This window comes from Euphorbia lathyris, chromosome 2 (genome assembly GCF_963576675.1).
Source record: "Euphorbia lathyris chromosome 2, ddEupLath1.1, whole genome shotgun sequence".
NCBI lineage: Eukaryota > Viridiplantae > Streptophyta > Magnoliopsida > Malpighiales > Euphorbiaceae > Euphorbia > Euphorbia lathyris.
Genome location: NC_088911.1, coordinates 10,508,898 through 10,535,808, shown reverse-complemented (window position 1 = coordinate 10,535,808; position 26,911 = coordinate 10,508,898). Strand labels below are relative to the sequence as shown.

At 41.4% G+C, this 26,911-nt stretch overlaps 1 protein-coding gene across 3 annotated transcripts; it reads right to left on the bottom strand.

Moving 5' to 3' along the window:
• Positions 1-1,837: 1,837 nt before the first annotated feature.
• LOC136216578 (uncharacterized) lies at positions 1,838-9,092 on the bottom strand. Of its 3 annotated transcripts, none has more exons than XR_010683340.1 (5): positions 8,032-9,092; positions 7,864-7,935; positions 7,305-7,538; positions 2,975-3,264; positions 1,838-2,252 (listed from the first exon to the last, which is right to left on the bottom strand). XR_010683340.1 is itself a non-coding variant. In XM_066003120.1 (3 exons), exons 1-3 carry the CDS (start codon positions 8,947-8,949, stop codon positions 7,533-7,535), a joined length of 996 nt encoding a protein of 331 aa, XP_065859192.1. In that variant the 5' UTR covers positions 8,950-9,092; the 3' UTR covers positions 7,232-7,532. The 3 variants fall into 3 exon arrangements, 1 of the variants encoding a protein (XP_065859192.1); XR_010683341.1 differs by having other exon boundaries at positions 7,433-7,538; XM_066003120.1 differs by lacking the exons at positions 1,838-2,252; positions 2,975-3,264 and having other exon boundaries at positions 7,232-7,538.
• Between the last annotated feature and the right edge of the window lie 17,819 nt (positions 9,093-26,911).

Genomic DNA, 26,911 nt, shown 5'->3' with positions numbered 1-26,911 from the left:
TCAACAGTAAAATTCAGTTCATATCTAATGGAAAAAAAAGTCAACACTTCAATCCGATTCTAGTCTTTATCCGTTCGGGTAATCGATCCGGTTCAAGAATTTTCAAAATCCGTACATAGCCCAGACATGAAAATTGCTGATCTATCACATTATTTTCACAAAAAAAAACAAATTCACCAATATCCCTCATTTACACCCCCATCCATAAATATGATTAAATTAAGGCATAATACATTAATTTGTTTGTTGATCCATGTATTTGGTCCAAAACTTCAACTGACCCCTAAAATTTTAAAAGTTCCAAATGACCTCTATTCCTCAATAGAATTTGTTGGATGCAGAAAATTGGAGATACACTCCATCCACCACGTGTCAAAGTGCTCGCCCCGTGTGAAAAAAAAGTCAAATAGACAAATAACTAAGAACTTTTGAAAGTTCATAGGACAGTTAAAGTTTTGAGGTTATTGAATGTAATTGGATTGAACAAAATTAGAGGTTATTGAATCCAATTAGACAAGAATAGGCAGTTATTGAATGCAATTGACAAGAAAATGGAGCTATTGAACGCAATTGGATAGGAATACGTAGTCATTTGAAACTTTTAAAAGTTCGGAGGGGCACATGAAGTTTTGGACCAAGTATATAGGGCAACACATGTATTAAGCCTAAACATAAAATATGATTAAATTTGGATAAATAGTTTATTAGTCCCCTCATTTTTATCTAACACACTATTTAGTCCCATATTTTGAAAAACATGTTATAAAATCCTTTTTCATGGTTAACTCTTTGATCCTTCTGTCTATTTTTTTAGATTTTTAACCGTTATATTTAGCATAAACATAGAGACATAACATAGTAATATAGTCATTTCGTACCGCACTATGACTGTCCTGAAAACTAAGGTATGATCAATTAAAAATAAACAATAGGGCCAAAGGGTTAATATTAATAAAAGATAGAGGTTTTAGATTAAACAGTGCGTTACGTAAAATATGAGGACTAATAATAGACTTAATGTGTAACAGGCCTTCCGACTTGCACTCAAATGCCAAATTACCCCCTCAGAACTTTCAAAATAACATTTCTCCGCTTGAAATGATTTATATTGAAATGATTTATATTATACTATCTTAACTTGCTTAAACGACCAACCTACCACCTCCTCAACATGCTTAAAATAGCCGTTTCACACCCTCAACTCGCTTAAACTTCCAACTGGACGAAAAGTATGCAGTATTACTCCTTAAAAATAAGGAGTTAACTATGACAATTTAAGCAAGTTGAGGAATCAAAAAGACCATTTTGAAAATTTAGGAGACCATTAAGCATTCAAGGAAAATGGACTATGTAAATTATGTTATCATATCAAAAATTGTTACTCGAACGTAGATGAAACACTTATCCCAGGATGGCTTCAGCTTCAACCCAGCCTGATGCAACTTAGTAATGTTTGCATAGACCACAAATGGTTCCAGGCCACATTTGAGGGTGCTTATAGGTCCAAAAATACCTAACCAAATCAGTAAAATGCAACACCTTTTCTGGGTTCCTACCGTCGCTTTTTTAGGCTTGAAATTATAAATTAAACCGCTAAGCTTTACCTATTTTAAGAATCAAGCTGCTGATCAATTATTTTTCCACATTAAGTTATTGATTATTAATTCTGTTATAGATTCGGCCCAATATTAACATTAATGAATCCCCTACATACGTTAAGCATCCGATTATCTTAAGGAGTGTAACCCCAACTTAAGTTAAGTAGGATAAAAAGTTCAATTGGACTGTTAATCCAAGACTCAGTCGTAATCTAATACGGACTGCACGGTCCAAACCGTGAACAACTGTTATTCTTCCATTACAAGTAACATTGTGGATAGGTAACATAAAACATTAAGCCACCAAGTTATGAGAATAAAAGGACGGCCTGGTGCACTACGCGTCCCCAATGAATGAGGGTCCGGAAAGGTCCCACCACAAGGGTGTACTGAGGCAAGTCTTCCCCTGGCAATTTATTCACCAAGTTATGAGAATAATGTATCAAAAATATTTACACACTCAATATTAATATCAATGAATCCCCGGGAGCATCCGACTATCTCAATGAGTTTAACCCAAACTTAAGTTAACTAGGAAATCAAGTTCAATAGGACTGCTAGTCCAAGACTCGCTCGTAATCTAATACGGACTGCTTTGCTTTTGTCCATGAGCAACTTCATCTGTTTCTTAAAGAAATCTCTCCCAGCAGCATGCTGAAATATGGTAAAACAGATTTACTGTCAAATGTCATTGCCAAAGAATGGATAAAAGGTCAATTTAGTCATTCAACTGCACGGGTCGATCGATCAAATTGATCAACTATAAGTGAGCTTTAAATATTAATTTGGATAAGGTACCAAAATAGGCCTATGGTTTTTTGGGAAGTATCAATTTAGGCTCCATGTACAAAATAGTATCAATATAGGCTTAACGTTTAAAAAATGTATCAATTTAGGTAACGGATTGGACACGTCATTCCTATTACTACATTAAGTTCTGATTTCTCCCACCATGTACAATTGACAGAACTTAACAAAGTAATATCAATGACGTTTCCTGTTCCGTTACCAAGACCTAAATTGATACCTTTTTTAAACGTGAAGCCTATATTGGTGTTATTTTGTACGTGGAACCTAAATTGATAGGTCCCCAAAAACTATAAGCCTATTTTGGTATCTTATCCCTATTAATTTAGCCCTTCAACTTGACTTTGTCCATCAAATCTGTCCAAAATGACACGTAAAGCACCAATTATATACTAATACGTGTCACTTTAAGATTAATTTAACAGAAATGACAAGTGTTATGGACTATATTAATGGCGCTAAATCGACCCTTTATCCTCCAACGAATTCATGAAACTACTATCATTGTCGAGCTATGATTCATTTTTACAAAAAAAGAAATAAATCAAATTATCATAAAGCATAAGCACCTCTTTTCCAGGCAGCTTGTTACAGAGGGCCAAAAGCAGATTTCGGTTGAATCCACATCAACCAGATTGCATCCCTCGAAATAAGATCAGCAGAGGCGGACGGACGGGGTGTGCGTGTCCATTGCACCCCCAGCCGCCGGAATCCAGCCTGGGAGAGGTGGTTCCAGGCGGCCCTCCACCTGTCGCAATTGCATCCCCATATTTGGGATCCTGGCTCCGCCACTGCATTCAGATTACTCGCTTTCAAGCACCATTCCGGGGCTCAACTGCTCCATCCTTAGCTGCTACATCTGTAATGAAACACATTCATTGATCAATTTCAAAACCAATCATGAATTGACTTCAAAAATCACATTGTCAGAGAAGAAAAACAATCAAAGCAAACAAACAAACAAACTCCACATTTTCCAATCATGATTAGTAGATATTAACACGAAATAAACTTATCCACCTTAACCAGCCGAAAGCAGTTCAAGAAGAAACCGAAAATTGCAGTAAATCAACAGCACATCAAGCAGTCAATGCAAATGCAACAACATACCATGTATAGGTCTGTCTTGATAGAAAAATCCATATAACAAACTTAATAGACTGACTAGAGACCAATAAAGGGCGGCCCGGTGCACTACGTGTCCCCGCTAAGCGAGGGTCTGGGGAGGGTCCCACTACAAGGGTGTATTGGGGGCAAGCCTTCCCTTGCCAATAAGACGCAAATTTTCGTTTTTGGTTTTATTCAAGTGATGAACAGCTCGGTACAGACAAAAAACTCTTTCACATATTCATCTTGAGGTATTTACATGTATGAAAAACTCTGAAAAATAAGTAATCATGTAGAGTAAATTAGCAGAGAAGATCAAATGTTATTTCTTAATCCAGCTCCCATTGTAGATCGAATAAGTCAAATAAGTCGTTAATGGTTGTAGGAAAGTAAAAAACTGGACTAGAATGAACACTCTCTATAAATGAACCAACTCAAAAGCAATTCCAGAAGAAACCGAAAGTCAAAGTGAATAAACTCAACAGCACATGAAGCATTCGATGCAAACGTAATAGCATACCAAAAATAGGATCTGTTGTCTTGATAGAAAAAGCCATAAAACAAATGTATAGAATCTGACCTAGAGACCATAAGGTGCAAATTATCATTTTTGGTTTTATTCAAGTTAAGAACAACTCGGTACAGACAAAAACCTCTTTCACATATTCATGTTGAGGTATTTCTATGTTTGGAAAACTCTGAAAACAAGTAATCATGTAGAGTAAATTAGCTGAGAAGGACAAATGTTATTTCTTAACCCGTCCCATCATAGATCGAATAAGTCGTTAATGGTTTTAAGAAAGTAAACCGGGCTCAAACGAATACGATTCTTCACAACAGTCGCACCCATTTGAGAACCATCAACATGGGGCACGGAAGTGGAAGCTTTCAGGATTGGTCGGGAAGATTTAAGATTTGGGATGTGGGAAACGGAACTTCTTCCATTTCCCGCCCGCCCCCTCATATTTAGGTGACAAAGCAATTCTTTTCCTAGGTTGACGAACTAATTACTTTGGAATAAGCTAATAACATTGATCGGGGTAGGCCCTGAAAGGAGAAGGAAGGCTGGAATGGCAACAAACTTATATTATTGAATTCACCCAACCCCAGGCCAAAGACTAAATCTCATCCCACTCCGAACTTCATGTTTTAAGCACGTTGGTAATTGCTAATCATATTACCATTCTTTAATCCATTACATTCACCGCATTAACTGAGCTAACATAAAAGGGCAAAACTAATATATCTAGCAGACAACAACCTATTAGTTTTTGCTCGCTCCAACCTTCGTGGAGTATGCAAAACCGATGCTTACTTCAGCTTTCTCATTTCTTCTCATCATTAAACATATCAAACCTGAATCTAATCCTTAAAATTTATCAACGGCCTCAATACTTCGAGGGTACACTCGTTTAAATGGTAGGGAAAGCTCCTAGTCATTTGCTAGTCCTAAATATAACTTTTGCCTACCCCTATGATCCAGATTCCAGTTGCAACGGATGTAATACGCAATAGGATTCTCTTTTCTACTAATCAGTTATTCTTCATCCATTCCTTGTTAGCACAATTTGGCTAATAATAGTGGTGAACAACCACAATTTGAATAAATCCAATATGATAAAAAGTGTAAAACGGTTCAATAGGACTTATTAGTTATATTAGCACTCTCGTTTATAAGCTCGTTATACTAGTGCATGTCATTGTAAGTTTTTCTGACTAAGACCATCTAAATTTATGTTAGAACACTTGTTTATAAGCTCGTTATGTTACGTGCATGTCATTGTAATTTTTTCTCAGTAAGACCATCTAAGACAATCTTAACAATTGGATTTCACAAGAAGATATTTGTCGTAGCTGAACACGAAAAATGTCCTTAGATTGCACTGCCAAACAGAACTAACCACGTAACTCTAACAGTGAGCTTAAAAGGTGTAAATCTTGCCATGTATAGAAGGGCTAAATATGATCATTTATGCTTCAGAAAACGATAGTATCGCATGGCTCATGCAATTTATCTTTCCAAGAATGCCACATTCCTTAAACTGATTGTGATGTGTTATTTCTAACCCTTCCCTTTTCATCCATTTTCCTCCATCGATGGAATCAATCACATCAACACACTGACTACTCAAGCAATAAAAGGAATTCAAGCATATCAACCAACAAGTAGAACATTTCATCAATTATCATGCAAAAGAAAAGCTCTATAAATGCACATTTGATTTCATCGAAACCAAAAAAATCTCTAACCATTAAGACTGGTAGTTCTTATGTACAAAGGCAGCAACTCAAAACATGGAAACGTTAACAGTTTCACCATAGAAGGGAAAAACTAATATATCTAGCAGACAACCTAAAAGTTTTTGCACACTCCAGCCTTCATGGAGTATGCAAAACTAATGCTTACTTCTGCTTTCTTGTTTTTTCTCATCATCAAACATATCAAACCTGAGGCTAATCCTTAAAATTCATCAAGAACCTCAATACTTCAAGGCTGCAGTCGTTACAATGGTAGGAACAGCTCCTAGTCATTTGCTAATCCTAACTATAAGTTTTGTCCACCCCTATGATCCAGATTCCAGTTGCAACGGATGTAATCCGCAATAGTATTTTCATTTATACTAATCAATTATTCTTCATTCATTCCTTGTTAGCACAATTTTGCGAATAATAGTGGTGAGCAACCCGAATTGAATAACTCCAATATGGTAAGAAGTATAAACGGTTCAAATAGGATTTAAAAAGTTATGTTAGCACACTCGTTATACTAGGTGCATGTCATTGTAATTTTTTTCTGAGTAAGACCATCTAAGACAATCTTAACAATTGGAGTTCACAAGAAGATATTTGTTGTATCCGAGCACAAAAATGTCTTAGCTTACTCTGCTAAATAGAACTAACCACATAACTCTAACAGTGAGCTTAATGCTTGAAAGGTGCAAATTTTGCCATGTATAGAAGGGTTGCATATGATCATTTATGCTTCAGAAAACGACAGCAACGTGCATGGCTCATGCAAATCCTACTAACAACAAGAAGATATTTACTACCCGAAACGACAAATTCTCATAAATTGACCAGAAACCGTCTATCTAACTTTATCTTTCTCTTTTTGACTTTATCGAAAAGCAGATTCGATGAGTGGATGTCAATCAAATCACATGCACTGACTACGTCACGAAATTAACGTGCATGTCAACTGATTCAAAGTATATAAGAGACAAGCATCTACGTCACGAAAGTAACGTGCATGTCAACTGACTCAAAATATATAAGAGACAAGCATCTATGTCACGAAAGTAACGTGCATGTCAACTGAGTCAAAATATATAAGAGACAAGCATCTATGTCACGAAACTAACGTGCATGTCAACTGACTCAAAATATATAAGAGACAAGCATCTCACTATATTTACCATTGTATACGACCGTTATGCTTCAGCAAGCGACAATAACGTGCATGGTTCATGCAACCCTAAAGTAAATACAACAACACATTTAATTAATGCAATTTATCTTTCCAAGAATGCCGCATTCCTTAAACTGATTGCAATGTGTTAGTTCTAACCCTTCCCTTTTCATCCTTTTGCCTCCATCAACAATGCAGACATGAAACGTGGAATCAATCACATCAACACACTGACTACTCAAGCAATAAAAGGAATTCAAGCATATCAACCAACAAGTAGAATATTTCATGAGTTATCATGCAAAAGAAAAGCTCCAGAAAGGCACATTTGATTTCATAGAAACCGAAAACATCAACTGGCAAAATTATTGGAAATCTCTAACCATTAAGACTGATAGTTCTTTTGTACAAAGGCAGCTAGTCAAAACATGGATTATAACATTAACACTTCCACCATTGCTCTGAGCTCCTTGTCACAGAGAAAAGGCACAAAAGCAAGAGACGTTGTTACCCTTTAATCTTCACAGGCTCCAACTTTGTTACACTTTCAGCTGATGACAAAAACTCGGCTGTCATTCACCTCCAAGGTCTTAATCATATGAATGACTCATCTAAATCTGTATCAGCAGAAAAGTTGTATGATCAATAGTAATTGTGTTATGTAATCTATTATCTATATATTTCAAATGATTATACATGATATAAATGACACAAAAATGCAAATCATGCCAAACGGTTTGTCTCTGTAAATTGTATTGTCTGCTCCAAACTCATCAATCAAATAGTCTACCTTTATGTTATTTGTTTAGTTTTTCTCACATTCCTAAAGAATTAAGCACTGATTAAAAAAGTTACCCAATTCCATTATTGATTCAATGGTCTATTTCATTACCAAACAAGAACTGAAAAAAGATTGACAGTTGAGAAATATAACGCTTGGACCTTTCTAGGAGTATCAATAACTTCATACATATCACGGGTGATTGAAGCCAGCCACATCCCAGGAAACAACCTCTGCAAAACCACCATAAGAAAGAAAGGGGGAAAAGGAAGTGTTCATCAGGATAATTTCTGAGAAAATCAAGTAATAGAAAAGGAAAATTGGCTTACATCAAGCTGTTTCTGCACTTGCTTTGATCTCTTCTGAGGCTTCTTTGCAGGTTTTGATCCAGTCAAAGCAAAGATATCTTCTTCAATCTCCATGTTGGTAAGTGGGATTGAGAAATTGGGGGTCTTTGCCTCCTTCTCCTTCTCCTTCCCTTTCCCCTTCTCATTCTCCTTCCCCTTCTCCTTCTCTTTTTCCTTCTCTTTTTCCTCACCCATCTGAGCATCCTCTGTAGCTTTAGTCTGCGCAGGAAGAGCTGCAACAACCTTCTTCCCACCTCCATTTCCACGAGAACCTTTACGCGCAGGTTTTCTCGGCCTCAGATTCCATGTCTTCCCCATTGGAACCTCATCGTAATCCAATTCCACCGGCTGATGCTCCTGCTGCTCCTGCTGCTTCTTCTGAGGCTGATTCTGAGGCTGATGTTGATCCCCAGCATTTGCAGCTTCCTTCCCAACACACTTAACCTGCTTAATCGCCTTATTTTTAAGACGAATATAGATCTTAGTTTTCTTTCCCGAATCACCAACAGGAGAATCCGAAACCGGAACCGAAACCCCTAATTTTTCCGCCTTCCGATTGCGTGACGCCACAGAATTCCTCCCACCTTTCGCACCATCACCACCAACCGGAGACCGATCAGAATCGGATGAGGAAATGACGTGCAGCAATCTCCGAGAGCACCCAGCCGGCCTCCGAAATCGATGGCTACTGGTATTAGCATGGTTAACTGACCACTTAAGGTCCTGCAAAGGGAAATTATGAAGGGGCTTATGAGGCTTGGAAGTCGAATTAGACGCCATATGCGATTCCGAGTCAGTAAATTGGGGGAAATCTTCAGACTCGGCAGCAATTGAAGGAAACACCATTGAAGGGTTTATAAAGGGGCTAGAAAGAGTGTGATTAGCTGTAAATAGGTGCATTGAAGGAAACTGAAATCGAGAAAATCGAGAGCATTGAAGAGAAACAGACAATTGAGAATCTTAAAACCTGATAAAGAGAAGAAATTGAAGGAAAATTAAGGAAGAGGTGAGCATTTGTGTTTGTTTGTGAAAGAGACAGAGAATAGCAGAAGTAAGCAGTTACTTGTTCTTCATCTAAACTCAGACAAAACAAAAGAGTTTGTGTTGTAATTACTATTTTGCCCCCATCGCTTCACGTGCAGTGCTTGGTGATTTTACTATTCTGCCCCCTCTCAGCTGCCTCAGTTTGAAGTGAATTTTGAAACATAGCAAGAAGAAAATAGGAAAATGTTTTTTTTCTTAATGGAAAAGAAAAAAAGAAACAAACAAAGTTTGTTTTATTGGTTTTTGAATAATATGATTGCTAAAACTAAAATCTTTTCAGAACAATTTAGCGTTTCACTTTAAATCGTAAAAAAAATTAATTTCTATTTGACTCATCCGTTTTAGTTTGCTATTGTTAATAGATAATAGATATTAGTTGATTTTTCTGCTAAAAGTAGATATTTCAAAATTTTCCTAAACAATTTTTATCTCATGCCTTAAATAGTAAAAAGTAGTTTTGAAAAATAAACGGGTATTCAGTATCCGTTTGTTTCCATTTTTCGGAACTGTTTTTCGTCGTTTAAGTCTAAACAGAAGACGAAAGGTGTTAGCTAAAAATTCGAAGCAGTTATTAAAATTACTTAGACAGAGTTTGATGGGTGTTTGGCGAGGATATGGATAAGGATAAATATTAGAATAAAGATAAGGGTAAAAGATGAGGATAGGGTAAAAATAGGATAGTTGAGAATTATTACCATATTTGTTTTGTGGGATAGAGATATAGATTAAAGGTTTAATGTTTCTCCAACCCCCCTTAACTTGTCCAAATTGGTCATTTTACCCCTACAACTCATCGAATGTCCTATTTACCCCTTAACTCCATAAAAATGGTATTTCTCACTCCCATAACTTGTCCAAATTTGTCATTTTACCCCTTCTCAACTCATTGAATATCCTATTTACCTCCTTAACTCCATAAAAGTGGTATTTCTCACCACTTATGATCCTATTTACCCTCTTAACTCCATAAAAAATGGGATTTCTTATCCCTTTATACAGTTAAACCTCGATAAATGAATATTTGATAAAGTAATAACCTCGATTATATAATAAATTCTTCCGGTCCCGACTTGGGCCAATGGACTAAAGTAATAACCTCGCTAAATGCATTAAGTAATAAAAAATATTTAAATCCTTAAAGGCCTAATGAAAATATAAAGTAATAATTATTAAATTACATACAATATATATATATATATATATATATATATATATATATACCAAAACCTTTTAATCAATCAACTAGAAGTCATTTCTTCTAAAAAAAAAATACATCTATAGTTGATTGTTTTTTCTTTCCACCTAAACCAAAATGAACACCATTCTTAACTTTTTGTAGTGCAAACATAACTTCTGGTATATTTTGCTCATGTTGTAGCAAGTTATTATTTAAGGTGATCATTGCTTGAAAGGCCTATTTTGACGATACATTTGCGACAACACAACTATCATCTGGCTCTGGATCATTTCCATCATCATTGTTCATTATTGACTGGATAATTTCTTCGTTTGTAAACGATTCCATAACTACATCATTCTCGCTAGGATAGTTCAAAAGATGTTTGACATCCATCACATTTCTATAGCATAAATTAGAAATGACATCACTTAATCATTGGATATCTTCATCTAATTGACCAACTTCTGGTTCAGGAATATTAGCATCTTCTGAACGAATCTTGCAATTATTTGATTGATTTGTAATTATGCTAATGTGATAATTACAAATCAATCAAATAATATATTTCCTAAACCAGATAATTACATATCTAATGAATAATTTATTAATTTATCGATAAATGAATAATTTATTCATTTATCGATAAATAAATAATCTCGCTTAATGAATATTTTTTTTCAGTCCCAAAGATATGCATTTATAGAGGTTTTACTGTAGTAGTCAAAAAAAAGTTGAAAAGAGAAAAAACGAATAAAAAATACAAATAACAAGAACATTAACATAAACAAGTTAAATACATTATATGCAGGGATAATGTACCAAAATAGGCCTATGATCTTTGGGGAAGTATCAATTTAGGTTCCACTTACAAAATAGCATAAATATAGGTTTAACGTTTAAAAAAAGTTATCAATTTAGGCTTCGATAACAGATTGTAAGGGGTGAAACATACCACTTTTATGGAGTTAAGAGGGTAAATAGAACATTCTATGAGTTGGGGAGAAAAATGGACAAGTTGAGGGGCGAGAAATACCACTTTTATGGAGTTAGGGGGGTAAATAGGACATTCGATGAGTTGAGGGGGTAAAATGACCAATTTGAACAAGTTAAGGGGGTTGCGGAAGCATTAGGCCTAGATTAAATAATACATTTTACTATAGTAATCTTATTTGAGTTACATAATATTGATTTGAGGGATAATATGGTCTCTTCAATCTTATTAAAATTGTAAGAGTTTATTACACCTCCGTATACGACCTTAAAATATGATCAATTATCTTTCTAATTTTGAGAAATTACGTTGACTGTATTAAGCTTTTCGGAGCAAAATAGCGTTTCACTTTAAATCGTAAAAAATTTAAATTCTATTTAGTTTATCTGTTTTGTTTGTTGGTTGTTATATTAATGATAGTAGATGTTAATTGATTTTTCTACTAACAAACGTGTATTTAGTATCCGTTTGTTTCCATTTTCCGAAACTGTTTTTCGTTGTTTAAGTCTAAACAGAAGATAAAAAAGTGTTAACTAAAAATTCGAAATAGTTACTAAAATTACTTTGGCAGAGTTTGATGAGTGTTTTTTTAAGTTCAATCAGCAAAGTAATCAAAATGGGCCATTTTCGGAAGACAATTAGGGGGCTTTTGGTATTTGATGAGGATATGAATAAGGATAAATAGTAGAATGAGGATAAAGATAAAAAAAATTGGGATAGGATAGAAATAGGATAGTTGATCATTATTATTCCATATCAAGGGGCGGTATTCTATGAGGATAGGAATAAAAATAAAAGACGGAGGATAAAAATAAGATAGGAATGTTTATTATTCTATGTTTGATATGTAGGATCGGGGGATGGTATTCATGCGGATAGGGATAAAGATAACAGATTGGGAATAAAAATAAGATAGGAATATTTATTATTCCATGTGATTCGGAATCTCACAAAGGCCCAATGGGCCCGGGCCCAACAGATGCAAGGCCTAAAGAGGCCCATAGAACCACAACAACTCACTATAAATACCCCCAATATGAGGAAGGTAAAGGATCCTTTTTACTCACTACTAAATCGGGTACCCTCTAAGCTCTTCGATTATTTCCTTTAGTAATCATCTCGAACATCTAACTGCCTTGATCGTCGGAGTGTTCACAGGGACCGCTCCCCGTGTAGAGACGATCTCCGAGAGCCACGATAACCCCCGAAGGCTGCCCGAATCACTATAGTCCGTTCCCTAATTATTTGGTGCGGTGAAGGTGGACTACGAGTGACCTTCAAGTTTCGATAAGATGCAGACACCAACTGAATCCACCCCGGCTGGAATACCGGATGCTGGAGCAACTAGCTCTATGACTAATGAAGTGCGTTCTGCGCCGGTCATCCCGATCTCCCCAAGGAACCTGGCCCCGCTGATGGAGGAGGTGGATCCGGAGGAAGAGGAAGCTTACAATACCTCGCAGCTCCTCGGCGCGATACGTGGATTCCAGACCACTCAGGTCGTTCATACGGCGGCTCAGGTAAAGATCATGGAGCAACAGAAAAGCCTACAGGAGGAGAACGTCAAAATCTGGCAATACCTCAAAGAGGCCGCAGAGCCACAACGAGAAGGCGTGACCACGGGGAGATCTGAGGTCCCGGAAGCACCTGTCGGGAGACGGCCCGAGCCCACGACGACAGCACTAGTAGGGAAGGGTGCGGCGTCCGAGGGGCTGGCAGCCACAGGCAGCGAGGACCTACTGGAGCTGAAGATCCAGCGTTTTTTGGACAAAAGAGCGCTCAGAGGTGTGATGGGGGGGAAGCATCACCTCTAGCAAGACCCCACTGGTGCAAAGAATCATCGAAATAAGGTTCCCGCGCGACTGGAAGGCCCCTCGCCTGTCATAGTATTCGGGGACCGAAGAACCGAATGACCACGTAGCCTCTTTTATGAGCACCATCAACCTTTACTCTAAGGATGAGGATATCATGTGCAAAGTTTTTCCCACTACACTTTTCACAAGTGCATAGGAATGGTATCGAGGGCTAGCTCCTGAGTCCATTGACTCTTTCGATCTGTTGAAGGATCTTTTCCTCTTTAGATTCACCGCAGCCGCAAAAGGTAAGAAAGATCAGCTCGGACCTCAACGGTCTTAAGCAGCGAACAACTGAGCCACTGCGCAATTTCCTCTCCAGATTCCACCATATGGCCTCCCATGTCAAAGGACTCAATCAGGAAGTCGCACACGATGCTCTCGCAAAGGGCACTTCTTGTGAACCCCTCAAACAGAAGTGCTTCAGAAAGATGCCCTGGTCCTTCGAGGAACTCATGACCATGGCACAGACCTTCTTCCGATACGATAACTGCGACCGTCCTGTAGGCTATGAGGAATCAGAAAAAGACAAGGCCAGAGGATATTCTTAAAAAGAGGAGAAGAGCAAGACGTCGGGAGATGCCCGTGACGGAGGACGAAGCCGCAAAGAGGAGGCCCCCCTTCCTTACCCCCCGCGGGTAGAAGCAACTAACTCGGACCGAAGAGGTGACAGGTCCCGCGGTAAGGATGTGCACTACGTCACTCAGAACCCCGCTCGGAGATTCACACACCAGGCCTCGCCAGCAGATAAGGGTAAGACCCTCATCGAGAAAGACTATTGCAAGTACCACAAATCCTCCGGGCACTCCACGGAGAACTGCCATCAGCTGTAGAAGGAAATTGACCGAATCACAGAGCAGGGCACCCCGCTAAGGCTCCTCAAGCAAAGAGAGCAGAGTCCGAAGCAGAGGGATGCTGGCCGAGCCGAGGACCCAAAGAGACCGAGGTTTCAAAGAGAGATCCATGTCATACGGGAGGGGGCACTGGCGCACTGCGACCTCCAGGAACCTCCTGAAAAAGGAAAGCAGCGGATCAGATTCTGACATTACAGCCACCACTCTGAACCAACCACTCGGAAGCCCTCATCATCACAATGAGTATAGCCAGCTTTAACGTGCATCGTGTGTTAGTCGACACGGGGAGTTCAGTCAATCTGCTAACTTGGACAGCGCTGCGCGCCATGAAAAGTGTCCACTCTACCCTCTGTGCAGGAACATTTCCTATAGTAGGACTGTCCGAAATTGAGGTCCCCGTCAAAGGGATCATTTCCCTCCTAACGATTCTCAGCCACGATGGAAGAGAGGTGGAATGCGTTGCCGAATGGGTAGTAGTGGATATTCCGCTAGCCTATAACGCTATCATTGGAAGGCCCCTGTTAGCAACTCTAAAAGCTACGGTCAACGTCTTCGAACTGTGTCTGACCCTACCACATCAAAGCAGCGAGATCACGGTCCTCGGGGACCGAATGTTGGCTAAGAAACTACAATGGCAAGTGACCCAACAGCGGACAGCTTTGTATCTGGAAGACGACCTGATGGACATGAGGGGATACAATCCCACTCCCATAGAGCCGGTCGGAGAGAGCAAAACGCTGAAAATTAGAACCAAGATGCCATCCAAGCTGGTCGACGAAATAAAGGCCATTCTCACCGAACATGCAGACGTGTTCGCATGGAGCACTGAAGACATCACCAGCGTTTCGCCCGATCAGGCAACGCATAAGCTGAACATTGACCCCTCTGTCGAACCTCTGAAGCAGAAGAAGCGCGTGCAGGCACGGGACAAGCAAGTGGCTGTCAAGGCCGAAATCGAGAAACTCTTGGCTGTAAAGTTTATTCGAGAGGTTCACTACCCGAACTGACTTTCTAATGTTGTGCTTGTAAAGAAAGCCAGCGGGAAGTATCGCATGTGTGTAGACTTTACCGATGTTAATAAAGCGTGCCCTAAAGATTGTTACCCGCTGCCTAACATAGGTCATCTTATCGATCAAAAAGCGGGACGCAAAATCCTGTCCCAGTTTGATGTCATCGCCGGTTTCCAGCAGATACCCCTGGACCCTGCCGATGCTGAAAAAAAATCTTTCATAACGCACGAGGGCACGTATTGCTACAATGTAATGCCTTTCGATCTAAAAAATGCAGGAGCCACCTATCAAAGGTTGATCGATAAAATGTTTTCTCATCTTATTGGAAAAACGGTACAAGTATACATCGACGACATGGTTGTCCTTAGCATAGAAGAAAAGGATCATCCATGAGACTTGGCGGAGGTGTTCAAAATTTTTCGAAATTACAACCTCAAGCTCAATCCAGAAAAGTTCTTCTTCGAGATTCACTCGGGCAAGTTCCTTGGTTGTGTAGGGTCGGAAAGGGGTATCGAACCCAACCCTGCAAAAATCGAGGCGATCCTAGCTATGAAAGCACCCCATAATCTCCAGGGTGTACAAAGGCTTAATGGGCGAATCATCGCCTTGGGGCGGTTTATCTCTTGCTCAGCGCAACGTTGCCTCCCCTTTTACAAAGCAATCAAGAAGGAACATCCTTTCGCATGGTCGACAGACTGTCAGGCAGCGTTCGATGCCATCAAAACCTTCCTCTCCACTCCACCATTGCTATCGGCACTAAGGCAAGGCAGGGACATTCATCTATACTTCACCATCGCCGAAGAAACAATAGCAATGGTTCTCACTCAAACGGAGGGTACCGAGCTTTACCCTATTTATTTTCTAAGCAAGGTGCTCAAGGGAGCAGAGATCCGGTACTCTGATATTGAAAAGGCTTTGTTCGCCATCACGCAGGCATCCGAGCGCCTACGACCATACTTCCAGGTGCACACCGTCATTGTCAAAACTAATTATCCTCTTAAGAAGGCAGTCCAAAAGCCCGAGGTCTCCGGGTGCATAACCAACTGGTCTATCCGACTGTCACAGTTTGATGTGCGTTTTGAAGCTCGCACAGCAATCAAAGCTCAAGTGCTTTCAGATTTTCTTATCGAATTCACTGGAACGACCGCTAGTCACACTCCACTGAACAAAAACGGCGACGGTGACCAGTGGACTATGAGCGTGGATGGGTCATGTGGCCCGGGACGAGCAGGCACTGGCGTTGCCATTCAAGGGCCAAACGACCTCTGTCTGCGCTACACCGTCCGACTTGATTTTCCGACCACAAACAATCAGGCGGAATACGAAGCCTTGACCGCGGCTCTTTGACTAGCCAAAACAATGGTCACGGGGCACCTAACAATATACTCAGACTCTAAACTTATCGTGAGCCATGTCATTGGCACTTACAAAGCCAAAGACCCCACCATGTGCTTATACTTGGAGCTCACTAAATCTTTGCTTCAAGATCTCAAAAACAAGGGGGTTACGTTCACTCTGATCCTGATCCCGCGAGAAGAAAACGAGGAGGCAGACGGCATAGCCGCCCTCACTGCTGGAGAACAGTCCAGTGACCCGAATACCCTCATAGAAACCACGATCGCCCCGGTAGTCGGCGCACACTGCTCGATGCATGTCGACATAGCCGACGCGGCAACCGAAGGATGGAGAAGTGATATAATCAACTACCTGGAGAATGGAGCCTTACCGGAAGACAGGACTCAAGCGTCCCTTGTGGTATGGTGATCCTGGCGATACACAGTGCATGACGGCATCCTATACCAAAAAGCGTCCTGCCAGCTATGGTTACGATGCATGTCAGAGGAAGAAGGTGACCACTGTCTGAAGGAAATACATCATAGGGTCTGCAGCTCGCATCAGGGAGCTCGATCCATTGCTAAAAAGGCCCGGCTTCAAGGACTCTACTGGCAGACTATGGACTCCGATGCGGTCAGAATAGTGCGCAACTGCCAGGCCTGCCAAATGCACGCGAACACCCATCATACCCCAGCAGCACCCCTCAAAGGCATTATCACGCCTTGGCCTTTGGCCGTGTGGGGAATCAATCTGCTTGGCCCCTTTCCGATAGCATTAGCGCATAAACGCTTCATAGTGGTCGCGGTCGATCACTTCACGAAGTGGATAGAGGCTGAAGCCATCACGAAGATAACTGCCGAAAATGTCATATATTTCCTCAAGCGGACGATAATACACCGCTTCGGAGTCCCTCATTCTTTCATTACGGATAACGGGCGACAATTCGATTGTGCTCAGTTCCGTGATTTCTGCTCCGCCTGGGGCATTAAAGGACGTTATACGTCAGTCGCTCACCCTCAGAGCAATGGTTTGACTGAAGTCAGTAACCGGACGATCCTGCAAGGGATCAAAGCCCGCCTATTTGACAAAGGGAAAGCTTGGCCAGACCACATCTTGTCTGTGTTATGGTCATATCGAACTACCCCGCATTCCGGGACAGGATGAACTCCTTTTTTCCTGACCTATGGGGTAGAAGCTATGGCACCTTCCGAGATAACCCTTCGCTCGCCTCGCCACATCAATTTCGAGGAGGCGGGCAATAGCGAGGAACTCGCTGAGGTCGGAGAGCGACTAGAAGAAGAACACCTCAGTGTTTTTCTTCACATCACAACTCATAAACAGAATTTGGCGTGGTATCACAACAGGCGGGTGCAACCCCGCACGTTCTAGGTCGATGACCTAGTACTCCGGGACACCGCCGCGACGCAATCCTCACTCGCCAAAGGAAAGCTGGGACAGTCATGGGAGGGACCTTACAAGATTCACACGGTCCTGTATAATGGGGCTTACAAAATCGCCTCCTTAGAAGGTCTTGTGTTCGACAATAGCTGGAATATTCAAAAATTAAAGAAATATTACAAGTAGCTCGTGTAACCTACCAATGATTAATCAAAAAAAGATGATTCAATAACACCATGTTATCTATTTTACACAGCGGCCTCTTGAGCATCTCGAACGCCTCTAGCAATCGTAAACTAACAACCCCATGTTACCGATTGTCAAAATTGCAAGCTACCCGATGAGGCCCTCGCTTAATGAAAAATAACAGCAAGTTTATTTTCATTCCAAAGGCCTCTCGAGCATCTCGAACGCCTCTAGAAATCGCAAACTAACAACCCCATATTGTTACCGATTGTCAAAATTGTGAGCTACCCAATGAGGTCCTCACTTAATGAAAAATAACACCAAGTTTATTTTCATTCCAAAGGCCTCTCGAGCATCTCGAACGCCTATAGCAATCGCAAACTAACAACCCCATGTTGTTACCGATTGTCAAAATTGCGAGCTACCCGATGAGGTCCTCGCTTAATGAAAAATAACACCAAGTTTATTTTCATTCCAAAGGCCTCTCGAGCATCTCGAACGCCTCTAGCAATCGCACACTAACAACCCCATGTTGTTACCGATTGTCAAGATTGCGAGCTACCCTATGAGGTCATCGTCTAATGAAAAATAACACAGGAAACAGTGGCATTCAAGATAAAAATTGAAACTAAAAAATCAAACACATTACACACAGGTAGTACAAGCAAAGGAACGATCCAACCCAACACAATTTCAAACACAAAAAGGGCTGATCGCAAACAAGGCACGCTGACTATAAAAGATCAAACATCTACTAAGGCCAAACAATGGCACAGTCTGGATTAGGGATATCTTCATCGTCCATCAGCGCTTGATGCACTGCTCGCCAATCGGCACACTCATCAGTGTTATGTCCGTTTTGCCTATGATACAAACAAGCCTTACCCACGTGAGTCACCCGGTGATTCGGATTTGCTAGAATGGGTCCAAGATAGCCCTGATTGGAAAATTCAAGAAAGACCACACTGCGAGGTTTCAGAGGATCGACGAATGTTGGACCGTAAGGGCGCGTCGGTGAGGCATGGCGGCCCACACATCAGTACTCGGCCTCAGCAGGAAGATTCATGACTCGTTCTAGCTTGTCGGCGAGCAACCTCCTAATCCACGAAGGGTGCGGATTCAGCACAAGCGCGACTGTCTCATCTGGATTGAGAAAGCCGATCCCCTCTTGCGGCCACACCTTTTTCTCAGTCGTGGATAGAGCACTAGCAACCACATCACAAGAGTCCGTCGTCGACCCGGTATAAGGTGCGGAGTTCTCACTCTCCACATTTCGGTTTTTGGATGATACACCTCGGTTCATCCATACGGGTGAAGCATATCGAGCTTTCCTGTCTCCAGCATGATCTACCTTCGGTGGATAAGACATGTAAGGATGCGACATCACCGATATGGCCTTCTGGACCTCCAGCACCTTGGCGGAGTCGACAACATCTCGAAGAGACATCATAAACAGAATAAATAGGGAAGTTCAAACAAGCCACAAAAATAGCACAATCCGAATAAAAGCAAAAACGGCTCCTATTTATAGTCCAAAATGATGGGACGTGAAAGACGCCTCACAAAAAGCAACAATCAAATCAAGAGCAGTTAATAATGATAGAACAGAACACAACCATCCCTAAGATCACAAAGGATCCAAAGGTACGAGTGTATGATTACATCTGGTGCAAAAGAAAACAGACCCTATCTTAGCCTACATTTTTCTTCTTGAAACGACCATAGAATTCCACGGCCTTCGCGTGCGCCTCTTTGTCATAGATCGCTGGAGAAAACACGACGTCCGGGGGAACCGCATAACCGGCAGAGTGAGCAGCAGCGATAATCATCATATGGTCCATCTTGACGAGCTTCTCTTCGTGTTGCCCAGCAAAAGTGCGAAGATCGGCGGCTTCTTTGTGGGCTACCTCGAGTTCCCACTGGAGTCTCTCGTTCTCCGCCTGCAAAATCGTCTTCTCCCTGGACAGTGAAGAAAGCTGCTGTGTCTTCTCAAACAAGGTCTCTTTAACCCAACGAACCTAGAGCATTGCCGCCTTCAACAGCACCGTGTGACAATGTAGCTCCTCGGCGTCACGAGCCAACTTCAGCGATAGCACCACTTTCTCCTCTTTTTCCACCCTAAGTTGGTCGGACAAACCTGCAATTTCATCCTCATGCCGATCCAACAGCTCACCAGCCTTGACTAACTTCACGTTCGCCGCCTTCAGGTTGGCCATAGAATTCCGCAGGCCTTGCTCCATTTCCTGAAAGACATGCTCATCATTGACGCACATATCAAAAACCATATTAGCATTGGAAATGGCCTGCATATGAAACATAAAACAAAGTCATACTCTAATATATGGCAGTTCACGACAAACATACGTCAAAGAAACTTACCACCCCGAGTGCCGACAAGGTCTCTACTCCAAGATTTATCTTCGACACACCTTCCATCCGATGTGATTCCCCGGGCACCCTAGCAACACGGGCCATTGCACGGGGCAAATCTGATGACATCATATCGGTATCAACCGACAGCCCCAGGACAAAATCATGAAACTTCACAAGTTTCACTTCCATTCTCTTCACCATCTCTGGATGATTGCCCACCCTATCCACTAAGTCTGCGGCAAGCTCGGCCCCTACCTCGTTACGTGCTCACTTAGAGCTCTCGCTTGCACCAGCGACGTCATTGCCAACGGTCAGCTCTTCGTTATCAGCCCCAACAACCTTTTTCCCTTTGTCCGCTTTACGTTTTTGGGTAAGGACCGCCTCGATCAGACCCTCGCCACCCTCACTATACTCCTCAACACAGATCACCTCTGGTGCCTCCCCAGCTTTCTTCGCCTCATTTTCTCGCACAGGCATCCTTTGCGGAATGTCAGTCGTAATCCCACCATCCTCGGACGCTGCGAGCACCCCTCTCATGCTTTGGACTACTTGGTTCGCATCCTCGAGAGAGGAAAAAGAAGCTAGGGAAGCTGAGGCACCAGAAAACGCCTCTTGTGCGCTATTAATACCTACACCGAATTCATCGGGATCGAAGTCCATGCTTACACGAGGATCCCCGACACCTACGAAAAAGAAAAAGCAACTACTTAGTATATTTTCAAGAAAAGACGTGACATTAATATCAAAGCACCCAAACCACCCAGACACCTCACCTACAACGGCAATGTTTACGGTTATCGACTCTAGTTAGGTGACCTCACCAGCCGAAAATTTATAACCTCTCTTCCACTTCTCAAAATCCGACACGGACCAGCCCGATAGCTGAGCCATCCGCCACTGGTTCCAGATATAATAGCCTGAGGCAAGGAAATGCCCGACGAGCTCGTCGACATCTTGCTTATGGTCCTTATCGGAGGGAAGGTTTCTCAGATACTTCACCAATTGCTCTTTCGATTCCAACATCTCCCGAGGTCTCAACCAGCGACCTGAGTCCATGGGGTCCTCATTCCACACTACTCGGAAAGGAAAATCCCTGTCAAGCTTATGAACAAGCAAATAGCGATGTCTGTTGTTAGACGAGGTGCCGCGGCCTAATCTTCCGGGCGGACCGGGGGGTAGACAACCTCATGGCGACGTAAGCGGTGATTGGCGCCGAAAGCAACCAATCGTGGAATCAAGCTGCTCGGCAGGATCGGAGCTCGGAGATATGGAAGAGTCGCCACCCACGAATGGGAAAATGAACACCGATCCCTTGCAGGAGACCGGTGTGGGTTCGGGAAACTTAGGTACGAGCCGAGAAGGCTAGCTCCTTTCCGAAGAAAGGCTACTAGGCACCCCGACATCGCCCGGTTATGAACCACCGGCCTCCTACTCAGCATGTTAGGCGATAACGGACTAATCGTATACTTCTTTAAGTTTAAAATTCATTTGAAACCCTTTTCTTTCTTTTTTCAGAAACCGTTTTGAGCATATATTATTGGAAAGCCATACTAGTAAAGAATCACCCATTTATGTTATACATACACAGAGAAGGGGGAGAAAGAAGTGATTTATTTACAACTTCATTTACATGTCACGCTGTGTTTTTATTCTACACTAACTTATTTTCCCCAAAACGAGTTTATTTACATGGTTCGCACCTTAATCACCGTTGGAACGATTTAGGTGCGTTTTAAAACCCCGTTTGATGAAGTTTTACCCGAATCGCTGTTGGAACGACTCGAGTGTTTGAGAACGTTAGGATAAGAACCTTTTAATGAGAAAACGTGGTTAAACATACAAATCCATATCATGTTGTACAAATCCTTTAAGAAAATGATTCTAAAACTCTATTATTCACAAAGAAAACGATTTTTAATTATAATGTTCGCTTAATCCGCCGTTGGAACGGACTAAGGTTTTAAGACGTGGTGTTTTGAGAAATGATTTGAAATGTTAACAAAAACAACTCTATTTACTTACATTAGGAAACTCTAAAAATTCATTAGTTTAAATAATTATATTGAAAGCTCTGTTTTTGTGATTTATTTTCCTCTCTTATTTAATGGACTCTCTACCTATTATACTTGTAATAATAAACCCATTTAAACCAAGACTCATACTCAAATAAAGCCCATTTGAAACATGGACCCATGAATGGTCCAAAGGAATAAAGAAAGTAATTCTAGCATATATATACATTTAAATCAAAAAAATAGAATAAGAAAATAAAAGTTTATACAAAAGAAACTATATGTATATAAAAATAGTAGGTACAATATATCTATACTTTAAAAATGTGAAAATAGTAAGTAAATCCTATAACTAAGAAAATAATATTCATCCAAAAATAATTTCCTTCAATAATCCAAATATCCCAAAACTACATATATACATATCTATTATAGTTTTAAATATAAAAAATAACATATACTAATATATATTAATTATTTCCCAAAATACCCAAGTAAATAATCTTCAAAATAGAATCTAATAGAGCTCAAATGAATAAAAAGAAAGACATATATATACATATACTTATATTGTAAAATAGAATAATAATAAAAAAGCATACAAATATTCTAAAATAATTAAATATACTAAAGGTCTAAAATAATTTGAAAAACATATATTACATAACTATACATATATATATTAAGGATTAAAAGCTTAAAAGTTAAGAAAAAGGGACTGAAATGGCATCTTTTACGTTTTGGCAGATTTACCGACGGAAAATCCGTCGGTAAACAGCATTTAGTGACAGAAATGACAAATTACAGCAGCACTCCAATATTCTCCGGATTTATTCGAAAGCTTTAAATTAAATCTAATTCAATCGTTTTGGAATTCCGAACTACCAAAAATGGATCATAGTCGAAAACGGAAGTTCCTAAACGACGTTTTTTTTATTTCAAATCATTATTTGGAAATTTCTTTTAAATTAAAAACTTGTAATTACAACGTTTTCGATACCCGAACTACCTTTTTATCGGATCACGGTTCGTATTGGGATATCAAAACGAGGTTTTTTATTTTAAAACAAAACCGAATTTTATTCAACACGAAATGGAAATTAAATAAATACGCTAATTAAATAAAATGTGACAACATAAATAAATAACTAAATAAATAAGAACTATAACATAAAAATAAATAGGAGAAGAAGATAAATAAAATAAAATAAAAGAGAGTCTAGTCCTCGGATAATACCTTAAATTCGGTATCTGACAGTCGAAGCCGATTGATTCCACGAACCACGATCTTCCGTTTTTAATGAAAATTTAGTAAAAACTGAACTTTAGAAAATTTGGAATTTTTGAGAAAAAAAAAATATTTTTCTCAAAAAAATTCACTCTCTCTCTCTAAAAATGTTTAGAGTGAGAAAGCTCTCTCCAAAAATCCTCCCCCTTTGCATTGGGATCCGTGCCCTTATATAGGAAAACGGATCCCGGAACTTTTGGCGACGCCCAAGTAAAATTGGGCGTCTCCCAAAGTCGTTGGGCGGCCGCCCAAGGCTTGTTGGGCGGCCGCCCAACACTAAGTTGGGCTACCGCCCAACACTAAGTTGGGCTACCGCCCAACAATTGTTGGGCGATCGCCCAACGGTGTTGGGCGAGCGCCCAACGCAAGGTTGGGCGCCCGCCCGACGACCCCCGAGGCGTGCCTCGCGCTGTCGGGCGCGCACGTCCCGCGGCCGCCGAGCGCGCGTTTCGCGCCATCGGACGCTCACACATTGCGGCCGCCGAATGCGCGCTCCGCGCTGCCGGGCGCGCACGCTCAGTGGCCAACGAGAGCGTGCCCCGCACTATCAGACTCGGACGTCGAGAACGTGCCACTCGTGGTTGGACGCGTGCGTCCGACGGACGCCGAGCGCACGTCTTGCGCCGTCGAGCGGGCGTTCGACCATTGTCGACCGCGCGCCGGATGCCGCTAAGCACCCGCGCCATGCCGCTAAGCATACGCGAGCCACCTTACCAGCAACAGCGACCCGCCGTAATTTTCTTTCCTTATTATACGCTTATTATTCTTTATATTTTTTTGTTTTTCAAAACTTTCGGAATCAATCACTTCAACCGTCTTGTTTTCAGGTTTTCGTCACAGGTCCTCCGACTCAGTGTCTACAGTTGCCCCTACTTTTCTATTTTGACAGTGATGTGTGTGTTTCGAAAACGTTTTTTGCTAACATAACACATGCAATGTAAAACATATAAAAGTAAAAGACACGTAAAGAGTAGGAGGGAGCATACCTGACCTTCGCGCTGCGCGTTCCGGTGTCGTCCTCTGATTCCTTCCATCGTCACCTTTGGAATGGCCGTCGATGAATGTTCTTTTCTCGGAATCTAGCGTACGTTGGTTATGGGTAAGAATGGCTCAAAAGCAATTTTGGTCTACGACCGATAATGGGATGGCTCAAAAGCAACTCAGGTCTGCGACCGCGAGTAAGATGGCTCAAAAACGACCTTGGTCCACGACCGCGGGTAAAATGGCTCAAAAGCAAATCAGGTTTGCGACCTTGAGTAAGATGGCTCAAAAGCAACTCTGGTCTACGACCGAGAGTAAGATGGCTCAAAAGCGACCCTGGTCCACGACCGCGGGTAAAATGGCTCAAAAGCGACCCTGGTCCACGACCGCAGGTAAAATGGCTCAAAAGCAACTCCGGTCTGCGACCGTGAGTCAGATGGCTCAAAAGCAACTCCGGTCTGCGACCGAGAGTCAGATGGCTCAAAAGCAACTCCGGTCTGCGACCGTGAGTCAGATGGCTCAAAAGCAACTTCGGTCTGCGACCGTGAGTCAGATGGCTCAAAAGCAACTCCGGTCTGCGACCGTGAGTCAGATGGCTCAAAAGCAACTCCGGTCTGCGACCGTGAGTCAGATGGCTCAAAAGCAACTCCGGTCTGCGACCGTGAGTCAGATGGCTCAAAAGCTGGGATTGTTTCTGGATTTTCTTACGACACCATTGTCTGTATCTTCTTACTGGAGCTATCATCTCGGAGGTTCAATGGGAATGTGTTTTAGTCTGAAATGATATAGACTAATGATCGTTTTTCTGTTGACTGTCATCTGTATTTTGACTGGTGTCACTGTTCTGTAAAAATTGACTGTTGTTTGGAGTTCATATCTTGGCAATGTTGGTCGTTGTCTGGGAGAAATGCAGGCTGAAACAGACTGCAAATCGGAGGTCTGTGCACCTAGTAATTAATTATTTACTTTTTATCTTTATGTCAAATCGTACTTCTTTCACTATTTACGGGAATGTCATTCCCTTTTCCTATATAAGGTGGTGGGGTTTCATTTCAACCCCACACCTTCTCTCTCTTCTTTCTCTCACTAGACTTCAATTTGGATTATTCTCGGGATGGATTTAGATGAATGGGATGGCACTAGAGGCATGGACGAGGTTTACGTAAACCTGGATATAGTGGATACCTTCCACGACCCTACGACGCATTTGAGCAGGACACGCTGCAACGAGGTAAGTAATTTCTCACTTTTATTTGATTCGAACTCTAAGCTTTAGCATTCCTATTCGAACAGGATTTGCATGCTAACCCTTAGACTGCCTTAGAGGACTTTAGCTAGAAAACATGAATTCTTTTATTTACAAGTAGCACTTGTTTATTTTTGTAAGAATGCGCGCTATATGCATGCTAACGGTACAAACAACATGAATAGTGCACGTGAATAGTACACGTGAATAGTAAAAACGTAGCTAATGCACGTGAATAGTGAAAACGCGAATAGTGCACGCGAATAGTAAAAACTTAACTAATGCACGTGAATAGTAAAAACGTGAATAGTGCACGTGAATAGTAAAAACTTAACTAATGCATGTGAATAGTAAAAAACGTGAATAGTAAAAACTTAACTAATGCACGTAAATAGTAAAACCTAATCTATGCTCCTCATCCCCGCAGACGAGGGTGGATTAAAGAATTGACTAAACCCTACGTGAATGACCCTACAGGAGAGATTTTTACAGAAAATTGGTCCTAACTGACCGGATGTCTCTATGAAAGAATACCTAGTCTTAACGCGTTCTTATCAATTGCATGCTTTAGGAGCTATATTTAAATTTTCTTGTCTTGTTCTTTTTAGTTCATTGAGATTTCGGGGACCACCGCCGAGATTCACTCGTGGTACGATAGGCTAGGTGCCGCGGCGAGAGCCCGCGTGCGTGAGTTGGGCTTCGAGCCTTTTATTGCAGCGTTGCCCCGCACCAATGGGGTATGCGATCGTTTCGGCCTACGGGCCTTATGTGAGCGGTGGGTTGACTCGACCCACACCTTCCACCTTTCTTTTGGGGAGATGACCATCTCGCCCAGAGATTTCTCACTGCTGACAGGGTTGCGAGGGAGCAACATTCCCGTCCCTTTCCATTTCGATATGATGCGACCACGGGTCGACCTTGCTAGGCTCGCTGCCTTGATTGGACCGGGAGTTCATCTTTGCGCCAAATCTACTCCAGCGAAGTTTATTTCCACCGCGAGCCTCTTGAGTCGGTGAGATTTCTGCGAGACAGACGATACCGACTTGGCAGTTCGCAGCTTCTTAGTGTATACCCTGAGTGAGACGATTTTCCACACGAAGGGTGGAAAGGT